Source organism: Tachyglossus aculeatus, chromosome 19, assembly GCF_015852505.1.
Source record: "Tachyglossus aculeatus isolate mTacAcu1 chromosome 19, mTacAcu1.pri, whole genome shotgun sequence".
NCBI classification, from domain to species: domain Eukaryota; kingdom Metazoa; phylum Chordata; class Mammalia; order Monotremata; family Tachyglossidae; genus Tachyglossus; species Tachyglossus aculeatus.
Genome location: NC_052084.1, coordinates 21,985,603 through 22,010,468, shown reverse-complemented (window position 1 = coordinate 22,010,468; position 24,866 = coordinate 21,985,603). Strand labels below are relative to the sequence as shown.

Here is a 24,866-nt window from a genome sequence, read left to right as displayed (position 1 = left end):
CCACCAGGTCCCTCTGAACACCAGCACCACATCTGAGCCACATGAACCAGGCTCAGAAGTCAGGCCGGGGGAGGCTTGACGCTGAAAATCAAAATCCCGGATTTGCAGGGCCCTGGTGCCGTATCCACACTGGACTGGGTTCAACCCAGCAGAAAACTGGATGATTGACCACTGTACCTGTAAGAATTCCACTTTTAGTGGGATATATTTGTCATTTTACACATATAAATAATAATAATGATGGTATTTGTTAAGCGCTATGTGCCAAGCAGTGTTCTAAGCGGTGAGCACTGTTTTAAGCGCTGTCAAGTAAGCTTTTCAAACGGAAATACAAACACTTTTGTTGTTTACCAAGTTTAAATGGTCTTCTTCACCACCTGGGGTCTACATATGGAAAATCATTTGTAGAAGACCTTCGTTATTATAAGTTATGAAAATGAGAATGCTTTCACAAGGATGAAGCCACAATAACCTTTCTACCTGTTTTGTTTTTTTGAAGACCAAAACTCTTTCTATGCACAGAAAAAGAAGTTCATTCTAAGACACTCCAAGAGGCCATAATTCTGAGGTTCTGCAAGCTGTTTGTGTTTTGTGACATCACAAACATCCTGAACAAAATTTCGTCTTACAAGTCTGTGGGAAACAATTTCTGCTCTCCGAGTCTGTAATGTTTTTGGTTTACAGATTCCAAACACAGCTACTAAATTAGAACCTTTTATTATTACAAATGAATATTATTTTTATTTGAAAAATTCACACAGAATCAAAGTCAATTAAATTTTATTACAACCGAGAATACAAAATAAATGTAATGAGCTCAGAACAGTCATTTCAAGAACGACAGGACAACTCCAAAGCAACAAACTCTTACCTCTAAAGGAGAAGTTGTTTTTGCCCACCCATTGGAATGGGTTTAGCAGAATGTGGCTACCACATAAATAGAGCAGCAGCAAAGCCGTGGGACATGAAAAGCAATCTAGTAATAACAAAAACGAAGGCTGCGTGCATGAAAATCATTGAAAAAGGAAACAAATATAGGTATGCTTTCACAAATAATAACATGGGAAATACAAACTAGAGCGTTTTGGAAAGTATATACTAAATTACACATATAAAAGTACTTTAAATTGCTGTTAAAAAGGACATATGAAGTCCATATTTTGTGTAATACTTTTAGTGTCTACACAGACAGATCTTTAAAAAATTAAATAGTATTAATTTACTAAATATTTAGGAGAAAACAGTGCATTAAGGACTTTTTATCATATAGTAATATGTACCACTCCTGCGGAATGATACATTAGAAGAGTATTTATGGCCTTATATACAATACATTATTTAATCTTAAAACAATTTACCTATGCTTAATGATATTTGCGGACCATTCTGGAATATTACAACGGGAAACTAAGCTGCTTATGATATATAAAAGAGCATACACATTTGAGTACAAACTTCCTTTCTCCTCTCCAAATGTTATTACTTCTTCACCCTTTAACTTCCCCTCTCCCTCCACTATCATCTTCCAGGAAAACGGCATCTCAGATAGTGCAGGATTTGCAACAATCATAAAATTCTTCCTTCATTGTTCAGTTTGTGCTACATAATTTTACCCAATGTAGGCTTCGCTGCTAATCTTGTTCCCAATTTTTTTCCTCAACAGACAGAATTAAGTCATTAAGGTGTTCAAGTATCTGCTGATTTACTTAAATGTCCAGATAGTCATTAAGAACATGTGTGAAATACTTCTGCTAGGGCAGACACAGGTTGCCCAGAAGGCCAATATTCCAAATATTAATTCAGTTTTCAAATCTACTTAAGAGCAAAAATGTACACTAAATTAATTCCTAAAGTTTCTGATTGATTTACCTTATTACAAAAAAATCATTTTAACCTCACGATATTTGCCCTGACATGAGGCTGATCTAACCTTTGCTGTCATGCGCACTAGGTTTTATGGCAAAGCTTTCTCATAAACATATAACTCATTGTAAAACCAGAAAGGTCGTCTAAAAACTGACTTACAAAAGGATGGCAGTAAACATTTTAAAAAAGCATTCTACATTTTATTTATTCCCTTCTTTGACTTTTAAGTCCATTTGATTACCCTGACTTTGAATATGCAATAAAGCAAGCAAAATCCATTAAATAATGTCTTGTCGTCTTCAGTGAACATTGTGATCTCTTTTCGCTTTTAAAGTCAAGATGATGGTCCCTCTCAGTGCTTGGAAGCTCATGAATGCAAAGTATAATGTTGTGTCTTCAAACTCCACCAGTAATCCACAGTAACCTCTGCTTTGAAAATAGTTTGCACTGGTAGAGACCCATCGATGTGGCTATTCACTGAAACAGTGATATTTTTGTGTTTTGTTTTTTAAAAAGCTAAAACTACGATGACAGATGCAGGACGAGAACGTCTAGGCAGTAAAAAGGGGGAAAATGACGTTTCAGCCCTTAAAAGGCTTTAATACTTGAAAAAGCACCAGTTACGAAAATTCCAAATTTCACTGTGGGTGGCTGAATCAATGGAAGGGAGGAAGAGAAATTGACTTATAAATCAGTGCCAGAGAGTAAAATTTATGAAAGGGAAACGGACGTGAAGGGGAAAAAACAAAGTATTTTCAAATTGCTTGTAAATTTTGACCCGGTACGTTTTTCCCTTGTGAGATATACAGATTCTGTCCTGCAAAAGATGGTAAACAGCCTTGTAGTGCTGCAAAATGCCAGGAACAGTGCTCTTCTCGCAGGGGGTGTTCAGTAAATGTTGCTGACTGATTTATTCACAAGAAGTGATTTTTTTCCCCCAATTCCTTCCATTGCATTCGCTCAGCTGCTTTCTTTTTTCAAGGTGGTCACAGCAGATCTGGTCAATGGAGCCGGCAGATTCTTTAATGTTAGCCTGGCTAACAGAAGGCTCTCATTTTCGTTCAAGAGAGATCAAACAACAAAAACTACTGTGAAAATTCTCTGACGTTCCTTTTGGGGGGAGTCTGTTCGTCTGGCCTACTTTCAAACATGTTGGTAATTATGAAGGATTCATTCTTAACGAATATTATTATTATCAGAACAGTGTGGTCCTTAAGGGTTTCAAATTTATATTTTTAGTGCAAAACATATACTAGCTTGTTCACAGCCTTATTCTACTTGTATCTGAACCCAGGACATCAAAATCAGGGCAACATGAGAAATTGGTTTTAAAAATAAAACTGGTTCTATAGATGTAGCTAGTGTACCATTCAAAGAATATAAATGTTCTTCACCTTTTATTGCAGGGAAAATTGTCACTCTTCATATTAATTTCCAAACATTAAACAAAAATAAAATTCCTAAAATTATTACATCTTCCTGAGGAATATATTTTCATGAAGCTGGATAATAATAGGGCACTTAACCTTTGATAATGATTACTGGAATATTACTTTAAGTATTATAATCTTATACTTATCCGCCCAAAACTTTTAGACATAATCACTAAGTCTGTTCCTAGGGATAAACGAAATATACAGTGCAATAAAAAGCCTCTTGATAGAATTGATTTGCATCAACAATAGCAATATCATGTATATAGAATACTTACCTTAAACATCAAAAAATCTATATTTTAAACATGCTTTTAAAGCAGTCATTTCTTTTTTTTAAATATGCAAAGATGAATGGGAAGTTTAATTATTTTGTAGAAAGCATATATGGTTATAAACATCTCTCTGAGTAACCTTGATTATTCAGGAAATCTCAGACTGGCCCAGGACTGAGGAAATCGATAGTTCTCTAAGTAAGATAACTCTACATACTACATATACACACATATTTTTATGTGTTTGTATATGTATATATAGCTAGCTAGATCTAGATTTAGATATAGGAAGTTTTTCTTTCTAAAAGAACATCCTCTATTCTGTATTCTGCTTCCTTCTAAACTCCTAGAGCATTAAAATGCTTTTCTCCCTATTACTTGTGGGTGGCCAGAGATTTGCATTTCATTATTAATTAAACCATTGAAATATTTTTCTTTTTATGCTAGCTTCATACCCCAGAACTAGATTAAAAAATGGTGTCTAAGGGAAACAATCGAGACGAGGATCTTGATTCTAAGATCGAGTTCCATATTCCCGACTGGCATTCAGTGCAGTAGCAAGAAGCATATTAATTGCAGAAATCTAAGGTATCTTTCAAGGTAGATTTTTTTTTTCCCCATTTTTTTCTTCTTTTTTTATGTGTTTCTTTGTTTAAAGTCCTCCTCTGAAAACTAGACTGATAAAAACGTACTAGTAAAATACTCTGGAATAGCAAAATTTTCTGAATATGACACCAATGAGCAAAACAGCAATATCCTCTGAAAACAATGTCGTGCTTAAAAAGGTGCATTTTCACTTGGGTCGCTAAACCTGTTTACTGAGTATAAATCCTTATGCAGCTGGAATTCTTGGCGTTCAGAACCTAAACATTAAAACATTCTTAAAGAGTTTGGAAAAGGTAGGTCAAGGGGACTGCTGTACCAGCACACACAAGCAAGGTGCACTGGGAATCTTTCAAAGTGATGCTGAAGGTTTGAGAAGTCAAGTGCTGGGTTTAGATCAGAAACCACAATGGAACCCATGCAAGGGGAAAGATGATTGGGAAACTTCACAAGAACCTCCTTCGTGTACGCAAAGAAGGAATGCCGTTCTCTGCAGAATGGTCAACAAAAAATAGAGTTCCTTGTGTGATTGTGACTTCTCATCACAGTTTGCATTTTTGGTTCTTCTCAATACGAACTTAATATTGCTGGAGCTATTTCTCTTTCAGTCCATTCCATTATGAACGGAGTCCAGAAGCCTCCTCAGTATCTGTGAGACTGATGAGACGGATGATACTGAGAGCCCTGCTGAGATGATGTCGAATACCCCATCGCATTCTGGGACTGAGAAGATCCCTGAACGTTACTTTGGTAACTCAGGCGGGAAGTGGAGTGCTGGAGTCAAAAGAAAACGAAAAATGGTTAGAAATGGAACTTGTGCAAGTGGTTCCTGGAACCGTGCTCTGCAAGCAGTGGGCATGACTGAAGAGCTCAGCCTGTTAACTATATGAGTTAAGGGATGGAGAAAATGAGTTGTCATGATTCAGTGGTTTACACAGGCTGGCTGACAAGCAGCAAGGAAGCTGGCATTTATTCAATATTTATCATGGGCTGAACACTGTGCTAAATACTGGGACACAAATAGGTAAACAGATCATATACAGTCCCTGCTCCACATAGGGCTCATAGATAAAAAGCCACCGTAATCGTATATACATACCTTTATACTTGAATGCTTCACTTACCTGTCATTTACCTTAATGTCCGTCAACTCCTGCTAGACTGCCAGATCCTTGAGGGCAGGGATTCTTTCTACTTACTCTCTTGTACTCTCCCGAGCGGTCAGTACTGTGCTCTGTACACAGTTAGTGCTCAATAAATGGATTGATTGATTAAGTGCGCAGCAAACAACCAATCTAGCGGGCCAATTTATCCTTTGACTTCTAGAGAGGAATGTCTGCATCCACGTTGGACAAACATGAACAGAAAAGACGGGAAACCTAATAATACCTGATGTTTCTTTGGATGTCCCATTTTCTGCCTAGAGATTTCAGTTTTCACTTTGCTGACATTAACTGATAGAAATAAAAGGCTGAGGATGCAGGAGAAAAGTCTAATGTAATGGAAGGACCGCTGTCTCATTCCCTTTTAAAATAATAGTCTCCTGTGTTTAGGACTGGGACTAAGGATAAAGGGAGACTACAAACCCCAGTGCCCAGAAATCAGCGAAGGAGAAGATGGAAGGAACGGACAATAAGAACTTTGGAAAACTTAGGGAAGCAGCATGGCTCAGTGGAAAGAGCACGGGCTTTGGAGTCGGAGTTCACGTGTTCAAATCCCAGCTCCGCCACTTGTCAGGTGTGTGATTTTGGGCAAGTCACTTTACTTCTCTGCACCTCAGTTACCTCATCTGTAAAAGGGGGTTGAAACTGTGAGCCACACGTGGGATAACCTGATGACCTTGTATCTACCTCAGCGCTTAGAACAGTGCTTTGCACACAGTAAGCGCTTAATAAATGCCATTATTATTATTATTAAAACAGGTAAAGGAGAGAAACTAAAGTGCTTAGTACAGTGTTCTGCACACAGTAAGCACTCAATAAATGCGAGTGATTGAGAGTGGAGGTTTGGACAATGAGAGGTCCTCATGACTGAAGAGACTGGAGTTTTGACTCTACTGTTTTCTGTCTCTTCGTCCTCAAGGGGCAGGTCAAGGAATGACCAGAAATTAGAACTGGCAAAAATGTTTGCCAGCCTACTCAGAGCCTTGCTAGAGTTCTCAGCACTTATTTTTAAATTTCTATGCTAAATCCATCCTAAATAGTCCTTCAGCTTTGGTTTGCTCTTTTCATTTGTTTTTCTAATTCCTTTATTCCAGAATAGAAGACACCAGGAATGAGTACAGCAAAATCTTAATAAATGCCAACTTTCTTGTTGCTTGTCAGCCAACCTATGGTTTAAGACCAGGAATTGAACAATGAAAACTAGTTTCCTCTGTCCCTTAACTCACAGAATTAACAGTCTGAGCTCTTCAATCATGCCCACTACATTTCCTAAAAATGTTTGAAAACAGATAATAATGATGGTATTTGTTAAGCACTTACTACGTGCCAAGCACTGTTCTAAGCGCTGAGCACTGTTCTAAGTGTTGGACTGTTCTAAGTGCTGATATTCATTCATTCAATTATATTTATTAAGCACTTACTGTGTGCACAACACTGTACTAAGCGTTTGGGAAGCACAAGTTGGCAACAACTTGTTGCCACTGAATACCAACTTGGTGATATTCCAGGACCAAATGGGCTAGAAGAATGAAAGCTGCTCCCTGTAGTTTGGAAAGTGAAAGTGTTGGTATCAACACAACTGTTTCTTGCAGTTTAAAAATGAAGAAGACCTTGAGATGTCAGTGGACTGTAGGAGGAAAGGCGCAGAAAGAAGAACCCGATCTTTCCTTCCCTACTGCTGACTGTACAGTGCCAGTCCTGATTTGCAACATCTAAACCCTAACAACAATGCAATAAAATAAGCTCAGTTAACATCTCAGCGATGTAACCTCAATAATACGCGTGGGGTGAGAGAACGTTGTTGTTTCATGAGTTTCAAAATTCGTAGCGGCATTTGCCATATTTTCACAGCTGCTCATAAAAATGCACTTAGTTATTTCCACTTATAAAACCCCAATGTCAGGTTTGATGTCAACTTTAAAAAATTTAAAAGGCTTAACTGGATTTCTCTAAGGTTGAGATTTCAAGGAGAGTCTTCAAGCCAAGTAATATGCGGGTGTCAGGTTTGAAAAGACTATATCTTGTTGGGAGGGCACTCTAATTCTAAGAGTGCTCTTCACATTGCTAAAACGCAAGTTTAGAAAAAAAATAAACATGAGTTGCTGGGGGAAAGGGGAAATTCACTTCTCCTGCAATCTTCTCATGTGTTTTTGGACTTTCACAACTTATAGTTGAGAAGTCTTTGTAGGCTGCACTAATTAGGTGATCTTGGAGGGCTGTGTAGAACTAGGCTGGGCTACGGCCAGGATGGTCTGTTTGAGGAGAGCGTGGGAACACGGCTCCGGGCAAACCTGGTGTCCATGGAGCTAATGAACATGACTAGTTCGTCAGAAATGTATGGAAATTTTTGTGTGCCAGCTGGGACAACAAGGGCATCTTGTTGTCCTTGAGAAGCAGCGTGGCTTAGCGGAAACAGCATGAGCTGGCGAGTCAGAGGATGTGGATTCTAATCCCAGATTCTCCACCTGTCTGCTGTGTGACTTTGGACAAGCCACTCAACTTCTCTGTGCCTCAGTTACCTCACCTCTAAAATGGGGATTAAGACTATGAGCCCCACGTGGGACAACCTGATTACCTCGAATCTACTCCAACGCTTAGAACAGTGCTTGGCACATAGTAAGCGCTTAACAAATACCCTAATAATTATTATTATTATTATCAGCCTTCAGAGGAAACTGCATATGCCAGACTTCACATCTCTCTCCCTCTGGCCCTCAGAAGTGAGGCCAGGCTTGGTCGGGGGTTGGGCCGTCTGCTCTTAGGTCTTAGTGGAGGCCAAATTTTTGTCTGACCACAGGGCTCAAGGGTTGGAGAATGGCCACTCTCCATCACAAAGGGTAATTACCAACTGTGTTAGACCAGATAATATTAGATTACCACCACCCAACTATTCTATTCTCTCTAAGGGTTCTAAAGTAATCTGCTTTAACAGATTACAGGGTCATCAAAAGATTAACCTTTCTGCCAGATAAAAGAAAAACATATTGATAACATTATAAATGCAAGCCCTTTGTGATGAGAACCTAGAAATACTATTTCCATGTGAATGTCCACATCCATGACTTTTAATTTAGTGCAGTTTCTGCTGACTGTTACGCTGTGGGACTCCCGGGCCAAATTTACTACACGTGTATTCCTACTATTCATTCAACTGTATTTATTACGCATGCCTAAGGTGAGCTTAGGGATCTTTTTTGTTTGAAGACCCACTGAACAAATCAGGAGTAGTCCATGACAGCTTCCCACCAACTCCTCCCATGGGTATGTGGCTTAGAGGTGCCCACATGCAATGCCTAAACTGTTTAGTATACTCCCGACTCTGCCAATTGTCAGCTGTGTGACTTTGGGCAAGTCACTTAACTTCTCTGTGCCTCAGTTCCCTCATCTGTAAAATGGGGATTAAGACTGTGAGCCCCACGTGGGGCAGCCCGATCGTACTTGTATCCCTCCAGCGCTTAGAACTGTGCTTTGCATATAGTAAGCGCTTAATAAATGCCATCATCATCATTATTATTATTATTCAGAACAAAACATGAATCCCTCAAAGGAATTTCTAAGGAATTTTGCCCTGTGCAATCCAAAACGTGGTTATGACTGAGTTGCCCAATTTTCAGAATCTGTCTACAGGCTTCAGAATTATTCTATGGCCACAGACCTAGTTTTTAAGAGAGTACATTTTAACCGAGTTTAAATTTAGAATTACACTTCTCATTTACTGAGAACAAATTACTCTTTTGATAAGGAAGCCAAGAAAGCTACACTTATACAAATATAAGTGATGCAGTGCTCTAGTAATGACTGTTGATACAGCAAAATCAAAACCTTTAACAGGAACCACTTCATTTCTGTTTTCAGTAAATATCTGCAACTTTTAGTAGAGGAGGTAGGATATAAAAGATGACCGATGAGAATTTCAAAATGGAAAACAAATGCAACCATTTTCTTTTGCTTTTTTCCCAGCTGGGAAAGACCCTGGGATCCAAGAGAAGCCCCCAAAATTTGTATCATTGCTTTGTTATGAAAAAAGAAACCAATCACAAATAAGAACCTGGGCATTGAAGACTTACTGGGAATGTGATAAAACCTTTTTTTATATATACCGTTTTTAACCTGTAGACTATAAGATTCTTGAGGGCAGGGAGTACATCTACCACTTCTTGTGATTTGTTCTTTCCCAAGGGCTTAGTACAGTGCTCTGCACACAGTAAGTACTCAATCAATAAATACCATTTTGGACCCTCACTATAAGCCAGAACACCCGATCACCTTTTTTTATATACCATTTTTATCCTGTAGACTATAAGATTCTTGAGGGCAGGGAGTACATCTACCACTTCTTGTGATTTGTTCTTTCCCAAGGGCTTAGTACAGTGCTCTGCACACAGTAAGTACTCAATCAATAAATACCATTTTGGACCCTCACGATAAGCCAGAACACCCGATCACCCTCAGTGCTACCGCACTTCATGATAAAAGAATACACTGTAGACATTATACTCATTTCCTAAAATATAGGATTGTCAACAGCAAAAACAAAATGGTACCTGATAATCAGAAGGCAATACAGGCCCGCCTGAGTTAGTGCCGGAAGCTCCTATCCGTGGTTTCTTATTTGGAGGCACCTGATTGAGTCCAGAGTCCTGACTCTGCTGGAGACCTGCCCCAGTACCACAGGCTGCTCCTCCTCCACCTCCTCCTCCTCTTTCTCCTCCCCCTCCTCCTCCTCCTCCTCCTCCTCCTCCTCCTGCAGTTCCATTTGTCTGAGTGCTGTTTTGCTGTTGCTGCAGCGGGGCGGTTTGCTGCTGTTGCTGCTGAGGTGCCGTTGGTTGCTGATGTTGATTCTGCTGTTGTTGATTCTTGAAAAATACAGACATTGGGAATGAAACCAAACGTATCAAAAATGCCTTAAAGTTTACTCTCCCAAAGTTTGGAGGGTATGTTAGCTCCAGAAGTTGGGGTCCGGTGAAACAAAGGTGGCGAACAACAACTTGGTATGGTGTGAGTTTATAACCCCTTTTCCCCGTACAAGAAGCCACGCAGTCTGGTAGAAAAAGAATGGGAGAGTCAGGCAACCCCGGTGCTATTACCAGTTTTGTGCTCAATAAATGCCATTGATTGATTGATTCCATCTAAAGTAAGCTCTGAATTCATTTACCACAAATTTTCAGCAGGTATAGCCTTGGCTGAGAGACGTACTTTACCTCACGATAATCTTCTTAGGGAACAGGTAGGCAGGCAGGCATGGTGCATCACAGTAAGGCCAAAACTAACTGCCTTCCTCAAGCTTCTTTCTTGGGAGAACTTGGCCCTGCCCCTAAAGGAGGGTGGAGCTTTCCGACTATTGGCAGAGAAGCCAGTCCACTCCCAGAAGATCCCAATCAATCCTAGTCAATCAATCCAAAGTGGGAGATCTGCCCGCTTTGGCAATCTAGTCACTGCACATGCGCTTCTGATCTCATCTCTTCATATCTTATAAAACAGTTGCACCCACTCTTCTTCTCTCCCTGACCACCGTCTTCAACTGCTCATTGTCTGATGGCTCCTTCCTGTCTGCCCTAAAAACCTTCTCCTGACCCCACTAAACCATAGAGCTATCTTCCCAATTTTTGGCCATACTCCTCGAACATATCATTTCCAAAGAGGGAGATATGCCCCTTTGGCAATCTAGTCACCGCACATGCGCTTCTGATCTCATCTCTTCATATCTTATAAAACAGTTGCACCCACTCTTCTTCTCTCCCTGACCACCGTCTTCAACTGCTCATTGCCTGATGGCTCCTTCCCGACTGCCCTAAAAACCTTCTCCTGACCCCACTAAACCATAGAGCTATCTTCCCAATTTTTGGCGAAACTCTTCGAACACATCATTTTCACCCGCTGCCTCAACCTTTTTCCGCCAATGACCTCCTTGACTGTGTATAATTTGGCTGTTGCCCCCTTCTCTTCACTGACACCACTCTCTTCTAGGTCATCAATTGACCTACTTATTGTTTATGGTATTTGTTAAGCGCTTACTACATGCCAGGCACTGTTCTAAACGCTGGGGTAGATATAAGTTAATCAGGCTGGACACTCAGTTCCTGTCCCACATGGGGCTCACAGTCTTAATCCTCATTTAACAGATGAGGTAACTGAGGCACAGAGAAGTTAATTGACTTGCCCAAGGTCACACAGCAGACAAGCGGTGGAGAAAGGACTAGGAACCAGGTCATTCTGGCTCCCAGGGTGGTGCTCCATCCATTAGGCCATGCTGCTTCTCTGCGCTTAGTCTGTATCTCTCAAACACCCCACCCCAGTCCCACAGCACTTATGTGTATTCATTCATTCAATTGTATTTATTGAGCGCTTACTGTGTGCAGAGCACTGGACTAAGCGCTTGGGAAGTACAAGTTGGAAACATATAGAGACGGTCCCTACCCAACAGCAGGCTCACGGTCTGGAGTACATCCTTATCCTCTGAAGCTTCATCTAAGCGTAACTTATTTTAACATCTATCTCTCCCACCAAATTGTAAGCTCCTTGAAGGCAGGGATCGTGTCTACCAACTCTATTGTATTCTCCCAAGTGCCCAGTACTGTGCTCTACACACGGAAAGTGCCCCAGTAAATACCATTGATTGATGTGCCCAGCATTGTGCTAAACCTTGGTGTAGATTCAGGGTAATCGTATCAGACACTCCCTGGCCCACATGGCACTCACAGTCTAGGGGAATGTGGGGGAGAGCAGGCACTGAATCTTCACTGTACAAATGAGGAAACTGAGGCACACAGAAGTTAAGTGATTTGCCTAAGGTCACCCAGCAGATCCAGAATTATCAGTCAATGAATCAGTGGTATTTACTGAGTGCTCACTGTGTGTAGAGCACTGCACAGCCCACATCTCTTGACTCCCAGTCCTATCCTATTTCCACAAGGCTATGCTACTTCAGAAGGCCTCGTTGCCTTCTAAAATTTAACCTTGTTATTTTCTGATATGATCCTTTATAATTTGTAGTACTGATTAAGTCTCCTCTTTGATCTTTTTCTCTTTTTCCTCTCCTCGTCTCCAGCCCCCCGCCCTACCTCCTTCCCCTCCCCACAGCACCTGTATATATGTTTGTACGGATTTATTACTCTCTTTATTTTACTTGTATATATTTCCTATTTTATTTATTTTGTTGATGATGTGCATCTAGCTTTATTTCTATTTATTCTGATGACTTGACACTTGTCCACATGTTTTGTTTTGTTGCCTGCCTCCCCCTTCTAGACTGTGAGCCCGTTGTTGGGTAGGGACCGTCTCTATATGTTGCCAACTTGTAATTCCCAAGTGCTTAGTACAGTGCTCTGCACACAGAAAGCGCTCAATAAATAGGATTGAATGAATGAATTAATCTTGTTTGGGAATCTGGTTTGGCCACGTTTACTGGGGGCTTTATAGAACACTCAATCAGCACTTACGTACATACCCGTAATTTATTTATTTATATTGATGTCTGTTCATTCAATAGTATTTATTGAGGATTTATTTTTCAAGCAGTGCAAAGCATTCTACTAAGCGCTTGGGAGAGTACAATCTGCCTCCCCCTTCAGACTGTTAGCTCATTGTAGGCAGGGAATGTATCTGTTTATTATTGTACTGTCCCAAGTGCTTAGAAATAATAATAATAATAATGATGGCATTTATTAAGCGCTTACTATGTGCAAAGCGCTGTTCTAAGCAGACTGTGAGCCCTCCGTGGGACAACCTAATCACTTTGTAACCTCCCCAGCACTTAGAACAGTGCTTTGCACATAGTAAGCGCTTAATAAATGCCATTATTATTATTATTATTACAAGGTGATCAGGTTGTCCCACATGGGCCTCACAGTCTTAATCCCCATTTTACAGATGAGGTAACTGAGGCACAGAGAAGTTAAGTGACTTGCCCAGAGTCCCACAGCTGACAATTGGTGGAGTTGGGATTTGAACCCATGACCTCTGACTCCAAAGCCCATGCTCTTTTCCACTGAGTCATGCTGCTTCTCTAGTACAGTGTTCTGCACACAGTAAGAGCTCAATAAATATGACTGACTGATTGGAGTTTTTAATCCCATATCTTTAGTGGCCCTAATTAAAGGATGACTGATTTTGGTACTATTGTGTTTGTTAGACTCCAGTGAGATTTTTTTCTTAGGAGATTGAATTTGGGACTGCTAAACTGTACTACTGCAGAATATCACAGTTTAGCAGTCCCAAACTCAATCTCCGAAGAAAAAAGTCTCACTGGAGTCTAACAAACACCTTCTCCCTTCACTTTTTTTAAGGTATTTGTTAAGCACTAAGTGCTGGGGTAAATACAAGTTAATCAGATTGGATACAGTCCCTATGTCACATGGAGCTCATAGCATAAGCAGGATTCCCCGTTTTGCAGATGAGGAAACTGAGGCACAGAGAAGTTAAGATGTCCTCCCTTTTCAAATCCACCAGACAATTACTCTCCCCCACTTGAAAGCCTTACTGAAGGCACATCTCCTCCAAGAGGCCTTCTCAGAATAAGCCCCACTTTTCCTCATCTCTCACTCCCTTCTGCATCACCCTGAAGTGCTCCCTTTGCTCTTCCCCATCTCCCCGCCCCACGGCACTTATGTATATGTGTAATTTTATTTATTTATATTGACGTCTGTTTATTTGTATTGATGTCTGTCTCCCCCCATCTAGACTGTGAGCTCGTTGTGGGCAGGGATTCTCATTCTTTATTACTATAGTGTACTTTCCCAAGCACTTAGTACAGTGCTTTGCACACCGTAAGCATTCAATAAATATGACTGAACAAACGAATGGATGAATCAATACACAGCAGGCGAGTGGTGAAGCCGGAATTAGAACCCAGGTCCTCTGGCTCCTTGGCATGTGCTTATTCAATAGGCCACACTGCTTCACATCTACCAAGAGAAAAGTCTCCAGGAGACTTTTCCCGCTCAACTTTCCTTCTCCCCAGATCATATCCTCCCAACTACCATCTCAGCACTTTTGCGCCATCGCGGCTCTTGAACGAGTGTACTGTCAGCCATAACACTTCTGAATATACTGACTTAAAACATTCAAGTCGGTAAGCATTTAGCAGCGTGGCTCAGTGGAAAGAGCCCGGGCTTTGGAGTCAGAGGTCATGGGTTCAAATCCCAGCTCAGCCAACTGTCAGCTGTGTGACTTTGGGCAAGTCACTTAACTTCTCTATGCCTCAGTTACCTCATCTGTAAAATGGGGATTAAAACCGCGAGCCCCCCACGGGACAACCTGATCACCTTGTAACCTCCCCGGCACTTAGAACAGTGCTTTGCACATAGTAAGCGCTTAACAAATACCGTCATTATTATTATTATTATTATTACTATGCCCGGATCTCATCTATGTCCCCACCAATCCCTTTCCCTCATCCTCCCTCTGGCCTGGCATTCCCTCCAACTCCATATACGCCAGACTACCACTCTCCCCACCTTCAGGCCTTATTAAGGTCACATTTCCTCCAAGAAGCCTTCCCTGATTCAGTCCTCTTCTTCCTGACTCCTTTACTCTTCTGAGTCATCTATGCAGTTGGATCTGGATCCTGTGGGAACTTGGTATTCACTCCACCCTCAGCACTTATGTACATATCCATAACTTACTTATTATATTAATACCTGTCTCTCCCTCCAGACTATAAACTCACTGTAGGCAGGGAAGTTGTCTACCAACTCTGTTGTATTATACTCCCCTAAGCATTTAGCACAGTGCCTGTTCAAGAAATACCACTGACTGATTGACTGATCCATCATCATCATCATCATCAATCGTATTTATTGAGCGCTTACTATGTGCAGAGCACTGTACTAAGCGCTTGGGAAGTACAAATTTGCAACATATATCTTTCCAGTCTTCTTCCTTCTAGGTGAAATTTCCTCCATTAGATTATAGGATTATAAGCAATCTAAGGATCGGGACCATGTCTTCTGACTCTATTATGTTCTCTCTCCAGAAGTGCTCTACACAATATTATCAATCAAACAAGGAATAGTATTTATTGAGCCCCTACTGTTAAAATGGTTGACACTGAGGTTGGGGGGCATGTTGGCCTATATATATTTATAAAGTTTGGGGTACTCCAGCTATGTAAGTGGGGGTATGCTGGAAGGAGCAGGACAATGGAGTGGGGCAGTTATTGATAGCAAAACAGTGATGAACACAAAAGGCGGAATGATGAGATCATCTAATGGCCCCAGATCATCCAAAGGGATTTCAGAGGCTAGAACCAGGATGGGGCAAGGAATGTTGGAGGATGCATTAAAGGAGGTCTCGAGGGTAGCGATATTTGCTCTGTGGGCTGGGGTCCCCTGGTCTTTATACCAGTGTGAGTGAGCCAGTAAACTGTGTTGCTTTGGATCTCGATGTGTCATCTCATTCTTGACTGGATAATTTTACAGGGACAATGGGCAGGTTCTTTCTCTTTTTGGTGGGGTTTTCTTAAAGGACTGTCTTTGGAAGGCAGTTTTCAGCAATACCACTGCACAGAGAGCATGAATTAAGTGCCTGGGAGAGTACAACAGTGAGACATGATCAAGGCCCTCAAGGAGTTTCTAGTCTAAGTTGGGGAGACAGTCACAAAATGAATTTGAGGTAGGAGGAAGAAGCAACGGGAAGGATGGATAAGTAGAATGGCTAATTGATTGACTGACAACAGAAGAAGGTAGATGGAAGAAGTTGCTGCTTCTCTGGTCCTTGCTGCTGGCTGGTCTCAAATTTTGATACGGATCTGGCAGGAGCAGGACTAAAGTGCAACTGCCGGCTTTTACCTTCTGTCCTTTGGGCTGTCCTTACGACATCTCCGTGAAAATGTTACTGTCACAAAGAGGGAAGTGGGAAGGTAAAGAAGAAGAACAGAGTGAAGGGGAATGTGCAAAGACAGGAATAGGTCAAGAGAAGTGTGGACTAGTGGATAGAGCTTGGGCCTGAGAATCAGAAGGTCCTGGGTTCTAATCCTGGCTCTGCCAATTGCCTGCTGTGTGACTGTGGGTAAGTCACTTCACTTCTCTGGGCCTCAGTTACCTCATATGTAAAATAGGGATTAAGATAATAATAATAATAATGATGGTATTTGTTAAGTGCTTACTATGTGCCAAGCACTAAGATTGTGAGCCCCATGTGGGACAGGGACTGTGTCCAACCTGAATAGCTTGCATCTACCGCAGTGCTTAGAACAGTGCTTGACCCATGGAAAATGCTTAACAAATACCATCATAATTATTATTATTATTACTATTATTATTATTACTAGGAGGAAAGTGACAGGGAAGGGAACTTAAGAAGTGAAGAATGGAAATGAGGAACCCAAGAAAAGCAGAATAAAGGAGGACCCAATGAGGAGGAAAATGAAGAATGACCTGGAAGAGATAAATAAAGGAAGAGAAGTGAATAACTTAGGGAAGTTTTGAGTATTTCTGACAGTCTGATGTATCTGAAGAGTATTGTTTTTTGTTTTGAAGAAAAGTTTGAAAGGGATCCCAAACTTCTTTCCACTCTTGTAATTTCCTGCTTCCAACTGGCGTGGCACTCTTTAAAGATTCTCTGGTTCTACACATATATACCTTAAATAAGATGGAGAGTTAGTATCATTCCAGATTGTGAGTTATCAGAGCTTGAAGTAATGTTCGAAATTAAGAATAGGAATTTCCTCTAAATGTCAGCTAAGTTTCCCAGCTAAGAAGTAGGCAATAAGTAGTAAGAAGTAAGAAGTAGTAAGAAGTAGGCAAACTGTAGAGCACGGTCTTCTAAAGGCAGATGAGAGAAGTTCCATTGGTTAGGAATAAGAATGTAGGAATCAGAATCATCTAATAAAGTGGCTGTTATGGAATACAGAGACAAAAAATCCAAATGTGTCTAAAAGTTTGGTATGCTAAAGTTTCCACGTATTTTCCCACTGTTGCCTCACCTCAACAGGAAAGACAGAAAACAAGAGCAAATTTTTTCTCCACAGACCAAGTACCAAAATGGCATTTTAACTCCCATGAATTAATATAATTCGATCAATCATATTTGTTGAACGCTTACTGTGTGCAAAGTACTGTACTAAGAACCTAGAAGAGTACAATAATAACAACATAACAGACACATTCCCAGCCCTTAACACACTCAGAGTCTAGAGGAATAGACAGGAATTCAATCTGTCGTTCTCCCTTATGTGTTCCCAGAAAGTCATGGTTAAAATGAAGATAAAAAGACTCAAAAATACACCTTGTCAGCTTTTTCCTCAGGTTCATCCTCATTAAGGAATTCTCGTTTGGGATATGGAATCTGGCAGCCAGCAAATACACTGCAAAAAATAAGTTTTAAAGTTTGAATATGACTAGTTCTCAGAAATGAAATATTTGAACTTAAAAAATGTATATTTTTATCTAGGCTTCCTTCAACCTCAGTTTCTCTTGGCATTGGCAGTGTAACTGCCCCAATCCCACCCCAACCCCAAATTCACTATAAACACAAATAAACATGCAATTGATTTTCAGTTGCTGTAGCACTAAATTGGCAGACCTAGAAATGACTACAGTGTGGCACAGACCTAAAACTAAATTTAAAGCTCAGTGCTATTTGATCCTCTCATTAAAAAAGAAAAACCCAATGAAGGCAGTATAAATCTACAGTGAGGAACACTGATAAAATGAGGTTGGTGAGAAAATGAAAGCCCCATCAAACTGGAAAATCATGGTTCATTAAGAGCAAATCCTAGAATGTGCAGGTGACAACAGTTTTGCAGTGTTGTGTCCAGTTATGTAATTAAGAGTTAGGCTCTAGACAGGGAAACTAAAAGCAAATCGTTAGACTTTAATACTAAATTGGAGAAGCAGCGTGGCTTAGTGGAAAGAGCATGGGTTTGGGAGTCAGAGGTCATGGGCTCCGCCACTTATCATCTGTGTTACTTCGGACAAGTCACTTAACTTCTCTGGGCCTCAGTTACCTTGTCTGTAAAATGGGGATTGAGACTGTGAGCCCCATGTGGGACAACCTGCTTACCTTGTATCTACCCCAGGACTTTGAACAGTGCTTGGCACATAGTAAGTGCTTAATAAATACCATCATTATTATTGTCACACTACCGCATAAAGTTGCTGAGGCATCCAAAAATGAAACACGGCGGTGATAGGAACTGTTTTCCTAGGCATTATTGATCAGTTTATAGTAATTAGCAAGACAAGGAGCAGGGAAAAAAAGAACTTAAGTTATTCCAACAATGAAAATACAGAACTGGTACTTTCCAAGTAGGTTTGCCACCAAAGATTGGTAGACAGACAGCCTATGACAAAGGTGACGACTCAATGTAGCTGGATTCTAATCCCAGCTCTGCCACTTGTCTGCTGTGTGACCATGGGCAAGTCATTTAACTTCTCTGTACTTCGATTACCTCAGCTGTAAAATGGGATTAAGACTGTGAGCTCCATGTGACACATGGACTGTGTCCAACCTGAAAAGCTTTTACCTAGCCCAGTGCTTAGTACAGTGCTCGGCACATTAAAAAAAACACTAATAGGCTAAATACTGAGACCTTCTGGAACTACTCTGTTTCAATACAGAAAAGGCATATTATCTCAGGACAGTTCCTGTGACTTTGAAGCAGTAGATTAAAAAAATTCAGAAAATTGGGCCCTGAATTCTTCTAGAAATTTTATATAAAATTTTGCCAAATTCTAAACTGAACTGTTAACAAAGAAGAAGCTGGCAAAAAGTGAGCCAAGATGAAAGGAATAGATTATCAGTGCTTAGAACAGTGCTTGGCACATAGAAAGCGCTTAATAAATGCCATCATTATTATTATTATTCTAATAGTGTCAAATATGGCAGATGTTGACAAGGGGAAGCCTTTAGTAACTGGCAACCTATGGTGGCATCGTTTTAAAGGTATCAACGAATTTCCATGCTCTTGTAAAATCGAGAGAAAGCATGGATAACATCCAAGCTGTTTCAGAATGGAAAGAGCATTTTATGAGACTGCGTACAATTGAAAAGCTGGGTAGAACATCCTGATACAGAACCTCACAACAATGAATGTGTTATACTCCAGCTTAGCCTATCAGCAAGGAGCAATTTGGAGCTCTATAAGTCTACATTATAATCATCAATAAATAAATATACATTTTACTAAACCAACACCCAAACACTGTTCTTCATAAAAGGAGAGCCTGACGTGGTTTGGAGAGAAACTGCTCTGGTAACAAATCTGTTTCTTAGATCACCATCGGATGTATTCTTATACATAAAGAATCCCCAAATAGTAAAACACATACTCTGATGTAGGCAAGGGATCCTCCTGGAAGTAAGGATCTTGCAAGGCTTGCTCTGAGGTAATTCTCTTTGTAGGATCCATAGTGAGAAGTTTCTGAAGCTATGTTAGCATAAAAAGAAGGATTAACGTATTTGCAACAATCGTTAACAAATGTTCTGTCTTTTGTGCTAAGGAGCATCATGTTCATTAACATTATACATGCAGGTGAAACCTTTATAAAATGTGAAAATCTCCAAGGCTCTAAGTGAGAGAAAGAAAGGGCACTGCCAAATTACAACCTGCCAATACAACCTTATCAGGGAAATACAAGGGAATGGTAACCACCTTTGCGACACGTAAGATGGGCAGGGAATGTGTCCTTCTTCCTTCTCCCGCTCCACTGCCGCTCTCCCACCTTTCCACCTCCCCTATTCCTTTCTTTCCCTTCCTTTGAAACCCACATCATCCACCTCTACCACCCACTGCAGATTCTAGTAACTGTCATCTACCACCCCCCAGGTCCCCCCTCCAACTTCTTTAACCATTTTGAACCCTTTCTCTCATTCCACATATCCACAGAGATGTTCCTGCCGACCCTTCTGCTGACTGCCTATTATCACTCCTCAACTCCACTGACCGTCTCCACCCCACCTCACCCACTCAAGCTCGTCACCTCTAACCACTGCACAATCTCTACCTTCACCAACTCTAAAATCCCACTATCTGACCACAACCTCTTCACTGGCCTCCTCTCCCATGCACCTCCTCCCCATAAATCTGTAGTATTCTCCCCCAGAGACCTCTGATCTTTTGACCCCATCCAGTTTTCTCAACTCATCATGCACCACTTAGCCTCCAAACCCAAACTACCTTCCCTTGATGGCCAACTGACACGCTCATCACCACCGTCTCAACTGAACTCAGCTCACTCGCTCCCCTAACCCTTTGTCGATTTCGTACCACTAACCTGCGGCCCTTCATTCTTGTGCATGAGCCACAGAGCACTGCTGGCAGAAATCTAAATATCACCCACTTCAAGTTTATCCTTGCGTGCTTCAACTCTGCCCTCTCTTCTGTCCGGTAAAATTATTACTCCACCCTTATTGATATCCATGCCCATCGCCCTCGCCAGTTGTTCCAGACATTTAATTCCCTCCTCAGGCCCCCTGTCCCCCCATCCTATCCCTTGCCCCTAGTGACCTATTTAAGAAAATTGACATCAGGTGTGAGCTCCCTAAAATCGCCCCTGCCCCTCCTCAGTTCCTCTCCTTTCCAGCCCCCTCTTCGACGTTCCCATCTTTCCCAGCAGTATCCCTAGAGGAGGTTGCCTGCCTCCCCTCAAAATTCATCCCCACCACTACGCATTTGACCCCATTCCTTCGCATCTTATCAAAATTCTCGTCCCTTCCCTTCTTCCCTCCCTAACATCCATGTTCAACCGTTGGCTTCTTCCCCAATGCTTTCAAATATGCCCATGTATCCCCTATCTGTAAAAAACCCTCCCTTGACCCCTCGCCTCCATCTCATCTATAAATATTCTATTTATTTTATTTTGTTAGTATGTTTGGTTTTGTTCTCTGTCTCCCCCTTTTAGACTGTGAGCCCACTATTGGGTAGGGACTGTCTCTAGATGTTGCCAATTTGTACTTCCCAAGCGCTTAGTACAGTGCTCTGCACATAGTAAGCGCTCAATAAATATGATTGATGAAGATCTCATCTCCCTCCTACCATTCTTCTCCAAATGCCTTGAGCGAGTTATCTACATCCGCTGTCTCAAATTCCTCTCCAACTTAATCCTCCTCGACTTCTCAGCTGCCTTCGACATTGTCTACCACCCCCTCCTCCTGGAAATATTATCAAGCCTTGGCTTCACAATGACAGTGTCCTCTTCTCATTCTCCTCTTATCTCTCTGGCTATTCATTCTCAGTCTCCTTCGTGAGCTTTTCCTCTGCCTCCCACCCCCTAATTGTGGGGGGTCCCTCAAGGTTCAGATCTGGGTCCCCTTCTATTCTCCATCTACACCCACTACCTTGGAGGACTCATATGCTCCCATGGTTTCAACTACCACTTCTATGCAGATAATACCCAAATCTACATCTCCAGCCCTGATCTCTCTTCCTCTCTGCAGTCTCACATTTCCTCTTGCCTCCAAAACACCTCTACTTGGACGTTCTCCCGTCACCTCAAGCTTGCAGCATGGCTTATTGGAAAGAGCATGGGCTTGGGAGTCAGAGGTTGTGGGTTCTAATCCCAGCTCCACCACTTGTCTGCTGTGTAACCTTGGGCAAATCACTTAACTTCTCTGTGCCTCAGTTACATCATCTGTAAAATGAGGATTAAGACTGTAAGCACCACGTGGGACAGCCTGATTACCCTGTATCTACCCCACGGCTTAGAACAGTGCTTGGCACATAGTAAGTGCTTAATACTATTATTATCAATAACATGTCCAAAACAGAACTCCTTATCTTCCCACCCAAACCTTGTCCTCCCCCCGAATCACTTTAGATGGCACCACCATCCTTCCTGTCTCACAAGCTGAAACCTTGGCTCCTCTCTCTCAATCGATCCACATATTGAATCCATCACTAAATCCTGTTGGTCCCAGTTTCACAACATCGGTAAAATCCATCCTTTCCTCTCCATCCAAACTACTACCCCATTAATCGCTCATCCTAACCTGCCTGGATTACTGCATCAGCCTCCTTGCTGACCTCCCAGCCTCTTGGCTCTCCCCACTCTAATCCATACTTCACTCTGCTGCCCAGATCATTTTTCTACAAAAACGTTCAGGACATGTCACCCCACTCCTCAAGAAACTCCAGTTTCTTCCTCACCATTGGCTTTAAAGCACTCAATCACCTTGCCCCCTCGCTTGTCTCCTTCTACAATCCAGCCCACACACTTCACTCCTCTAATGCTAACCTTCTCGCTATGCCTCTATTTCATCTATCTCACTGCCGACCTCTCGCCTATGTCCTACCTCTAGCCTGGAACACTCTCCCTCCTCAAACTGACAGACAATTACTCTCCCCTACTTCAAAGCCTTATTGAAGGCACATCTCAGCCCTTAGAACAGTGCTTTGCACATAGTAAGCGCTTAACAAATGCCATTATTATTATTATCTCCTCCAAGAGGCCTTCCCTGACTCAGCCCTCCTTTCCTCTTCTCTCACTCCCTTCTTGTTGTCCTGACTTGTTGCTTTTGTTCTTCCCCTCTCCCAGCCCCACAGTACTTATGTACATATCCGTAAATCATTTATTTATATTACTGTCTGTCTCCCCACCCCAGGGAATATGTCCATTTATTGTTGTATTGTACGCTCCCAAGTGCTTGGTACAGTGCTCAGTACACAGTAAGTGCTCAATAAATACAATTGAATGAATGTTATACTCTGCCAAGCGCTGAGTACAACCAATATGATTGATTGTTTGATTGTCTGATAAGGCACTTCCCTCTGTGGACTATCACAGCAGGAACTGAATAGGGCCACTACAGGAAGAGAAATTATGGAAGGAAGAGGGAAGCGAGGAAGGAATGAAAGGTCAAGGAAGTAGAAGGAGAATCTGACTGTGAAAACAAACTAAGGCCTTCAAGGATTGATTACCCCATTGAGGCAAACAGAATGAAACTTCCTAAAGCTTGCTTTGAAACTACTACTACTTTGGACCAATTTCTGGCCAGGTCCATCCCACACCTTCTATCTAGCTTCCAAATTGTCCCCTCCTCACCAAGGAATCTGAGCCAGCTGCTTCCTTCAGGTAGCAAGAAGGCCAATCTTCTTGTTTCGTTTCTCAACCAATTCTGCCCATTGCTTTCATTCCTTTCAGTTAATGTGACAGAGGAAGCTATGAAAAGCTCCTAATATCACATCTCCTCCTGATTAAGACACCCTTTCCCCTACTCCTCCCACTTCTGCATTACCTACACACTTGGATCCAGCGCTTAGAACAGTGCTTTGCACATAGTAAGCGCTTAACAAATGCCATCATTATTATTATTATATCCTTTAAGCACTTTGATATTAACCCCAGCCCCACAAGCACTTATGTACATATCCTTATATTCTATTTTGTCTATCCGTAATTTACTTTAATGTCTGTCTCCCCCTTAGACTAAGCTCCTTCTGGGCAGGGATCGTGTTTACCAAATCTATAGTACTGAACTGGAAGGGAGGTCAGTCTCCTCACAAACCTCTCTGCCTCCTGTTTCTCCCCACTCTAATCCATACTTCACACTGTTGCCTGGATCATTTTTCTAAAAAAAACTATCAGTCTAGATGTCCCCACTTCTCAAGAACCTCCAGTGGTTGCCCATCCACCTCCACATCAAACAGAAACTCCTTACCACTGGCTTTAAAGCACTCAGTCAGCTAGCCTCCTCCTACAATACCTTCCTAAAACCCAGTCCACACTCTTCGTTTATTCCTCTAATGCCAAAATACTCATTATAACTTGATCTCACTTTTTCTCACTGACAACCCAGTCAATCAGTTAATTAATCAGGTTTATTGAGCGTTTAATATGCAGAACACTGCACTAAGCACTTGGGAAAGTATAATATATCAGAGTTGGTAAATACATTCCCTCCCCACAAGGAGATTACAAACTTGAAGGGGAGACAGACAATATAAATAAATTACAGATATGTTCATAAATGCTTCAGGGCTAAGGGTGAGGTGAATCAAGGGTGAAAATCCAAGTGTAGGGGTGATGCAGAAGGGAGTGGAAGAAAAAGAAATGAGGGCTTAGTTGGGGAAGCCTTCTTGGAGGACATGTGCTTTCAATAAGGCTTTGTAGGTGGGAAGAAAGATTATCTGTTGGATATGAAGTCGGGATGTGTGGGAAGCCAGGGTGGGGAGGGCTTCAGGCCAGAGACAGGACATGGGCGAATGATTGGTGGTGAGATGGATGAAATCTTGGTACAACGAGTAGGTTGGCATTAGCAGAGTACAGTGTGCAGACTAGGCATAGTGAATAGAGCATGGGCCCGGGAATCAAAAAGCCATGGGTTCTAATTCCGGCTCTGACACGTCTGCTGTGTGACCTTGGGTAAGTTACTTCACTTCTCTGTGACTCAGTTACTTCTTCTGTAAAATGGGGATTGAGACTGTCGGCTCCACATGGGACAGGGACTGTGAGCCCGTTGCTGGGTAGGGACCGTCTCTACATGTTGCCGATTTGTACTTCCCAAGCGGTTAGTAAGCGCTCAATAAATACAATTGAATGAATGAATGACAGGGACTGTGTCCAACCCAATTTGCTTGAATTCTCCCC

At 41.7% G+C, this 24,866-nt stretch overlaps 1 protein-coding gene across 4 annotated transcripts in view; it reads right to left on the bottom strand.

The window, feature by feature from the left end:
* Positions 1 to 763: 763 nt before the first annotated feature.
* Positions 764 to 24,866, bottom strand: part of CDK19 (cyclin dependent kinase 19) — a 281,016-nt gene continuing 256,913 nt past the window's right edge. For all 4 annotated transcript variants that reach the window (XM_038760794.1, XM_038760796.1, XM_038760797.1 and 1 more), the window contains 4 exons: positions 19,611 to 19,708; positions 17,566 to 17,644; positions 9,885 to 10,196; positions 764 to 4,951 (listed from right to left, as the gene is read on the bottom strand). In XM_038760794.1, coding sequence (XP_038616722.1) covers positions 4,820 to 4,951; positions 9,885 to 10,196; positions 17,566 to 17,644; positions 19,611 to 19,708 — 621 coding nt within the window. In that variant the 3' untranslated portion in view covers positions 764 to 4,819. The remainder of the gene's footprint in view (positions 4,952 to 9,884; positions 10,197 to 17,565; positions 17,645 to 19,610; positions 19,709 to 24,866) is intronic.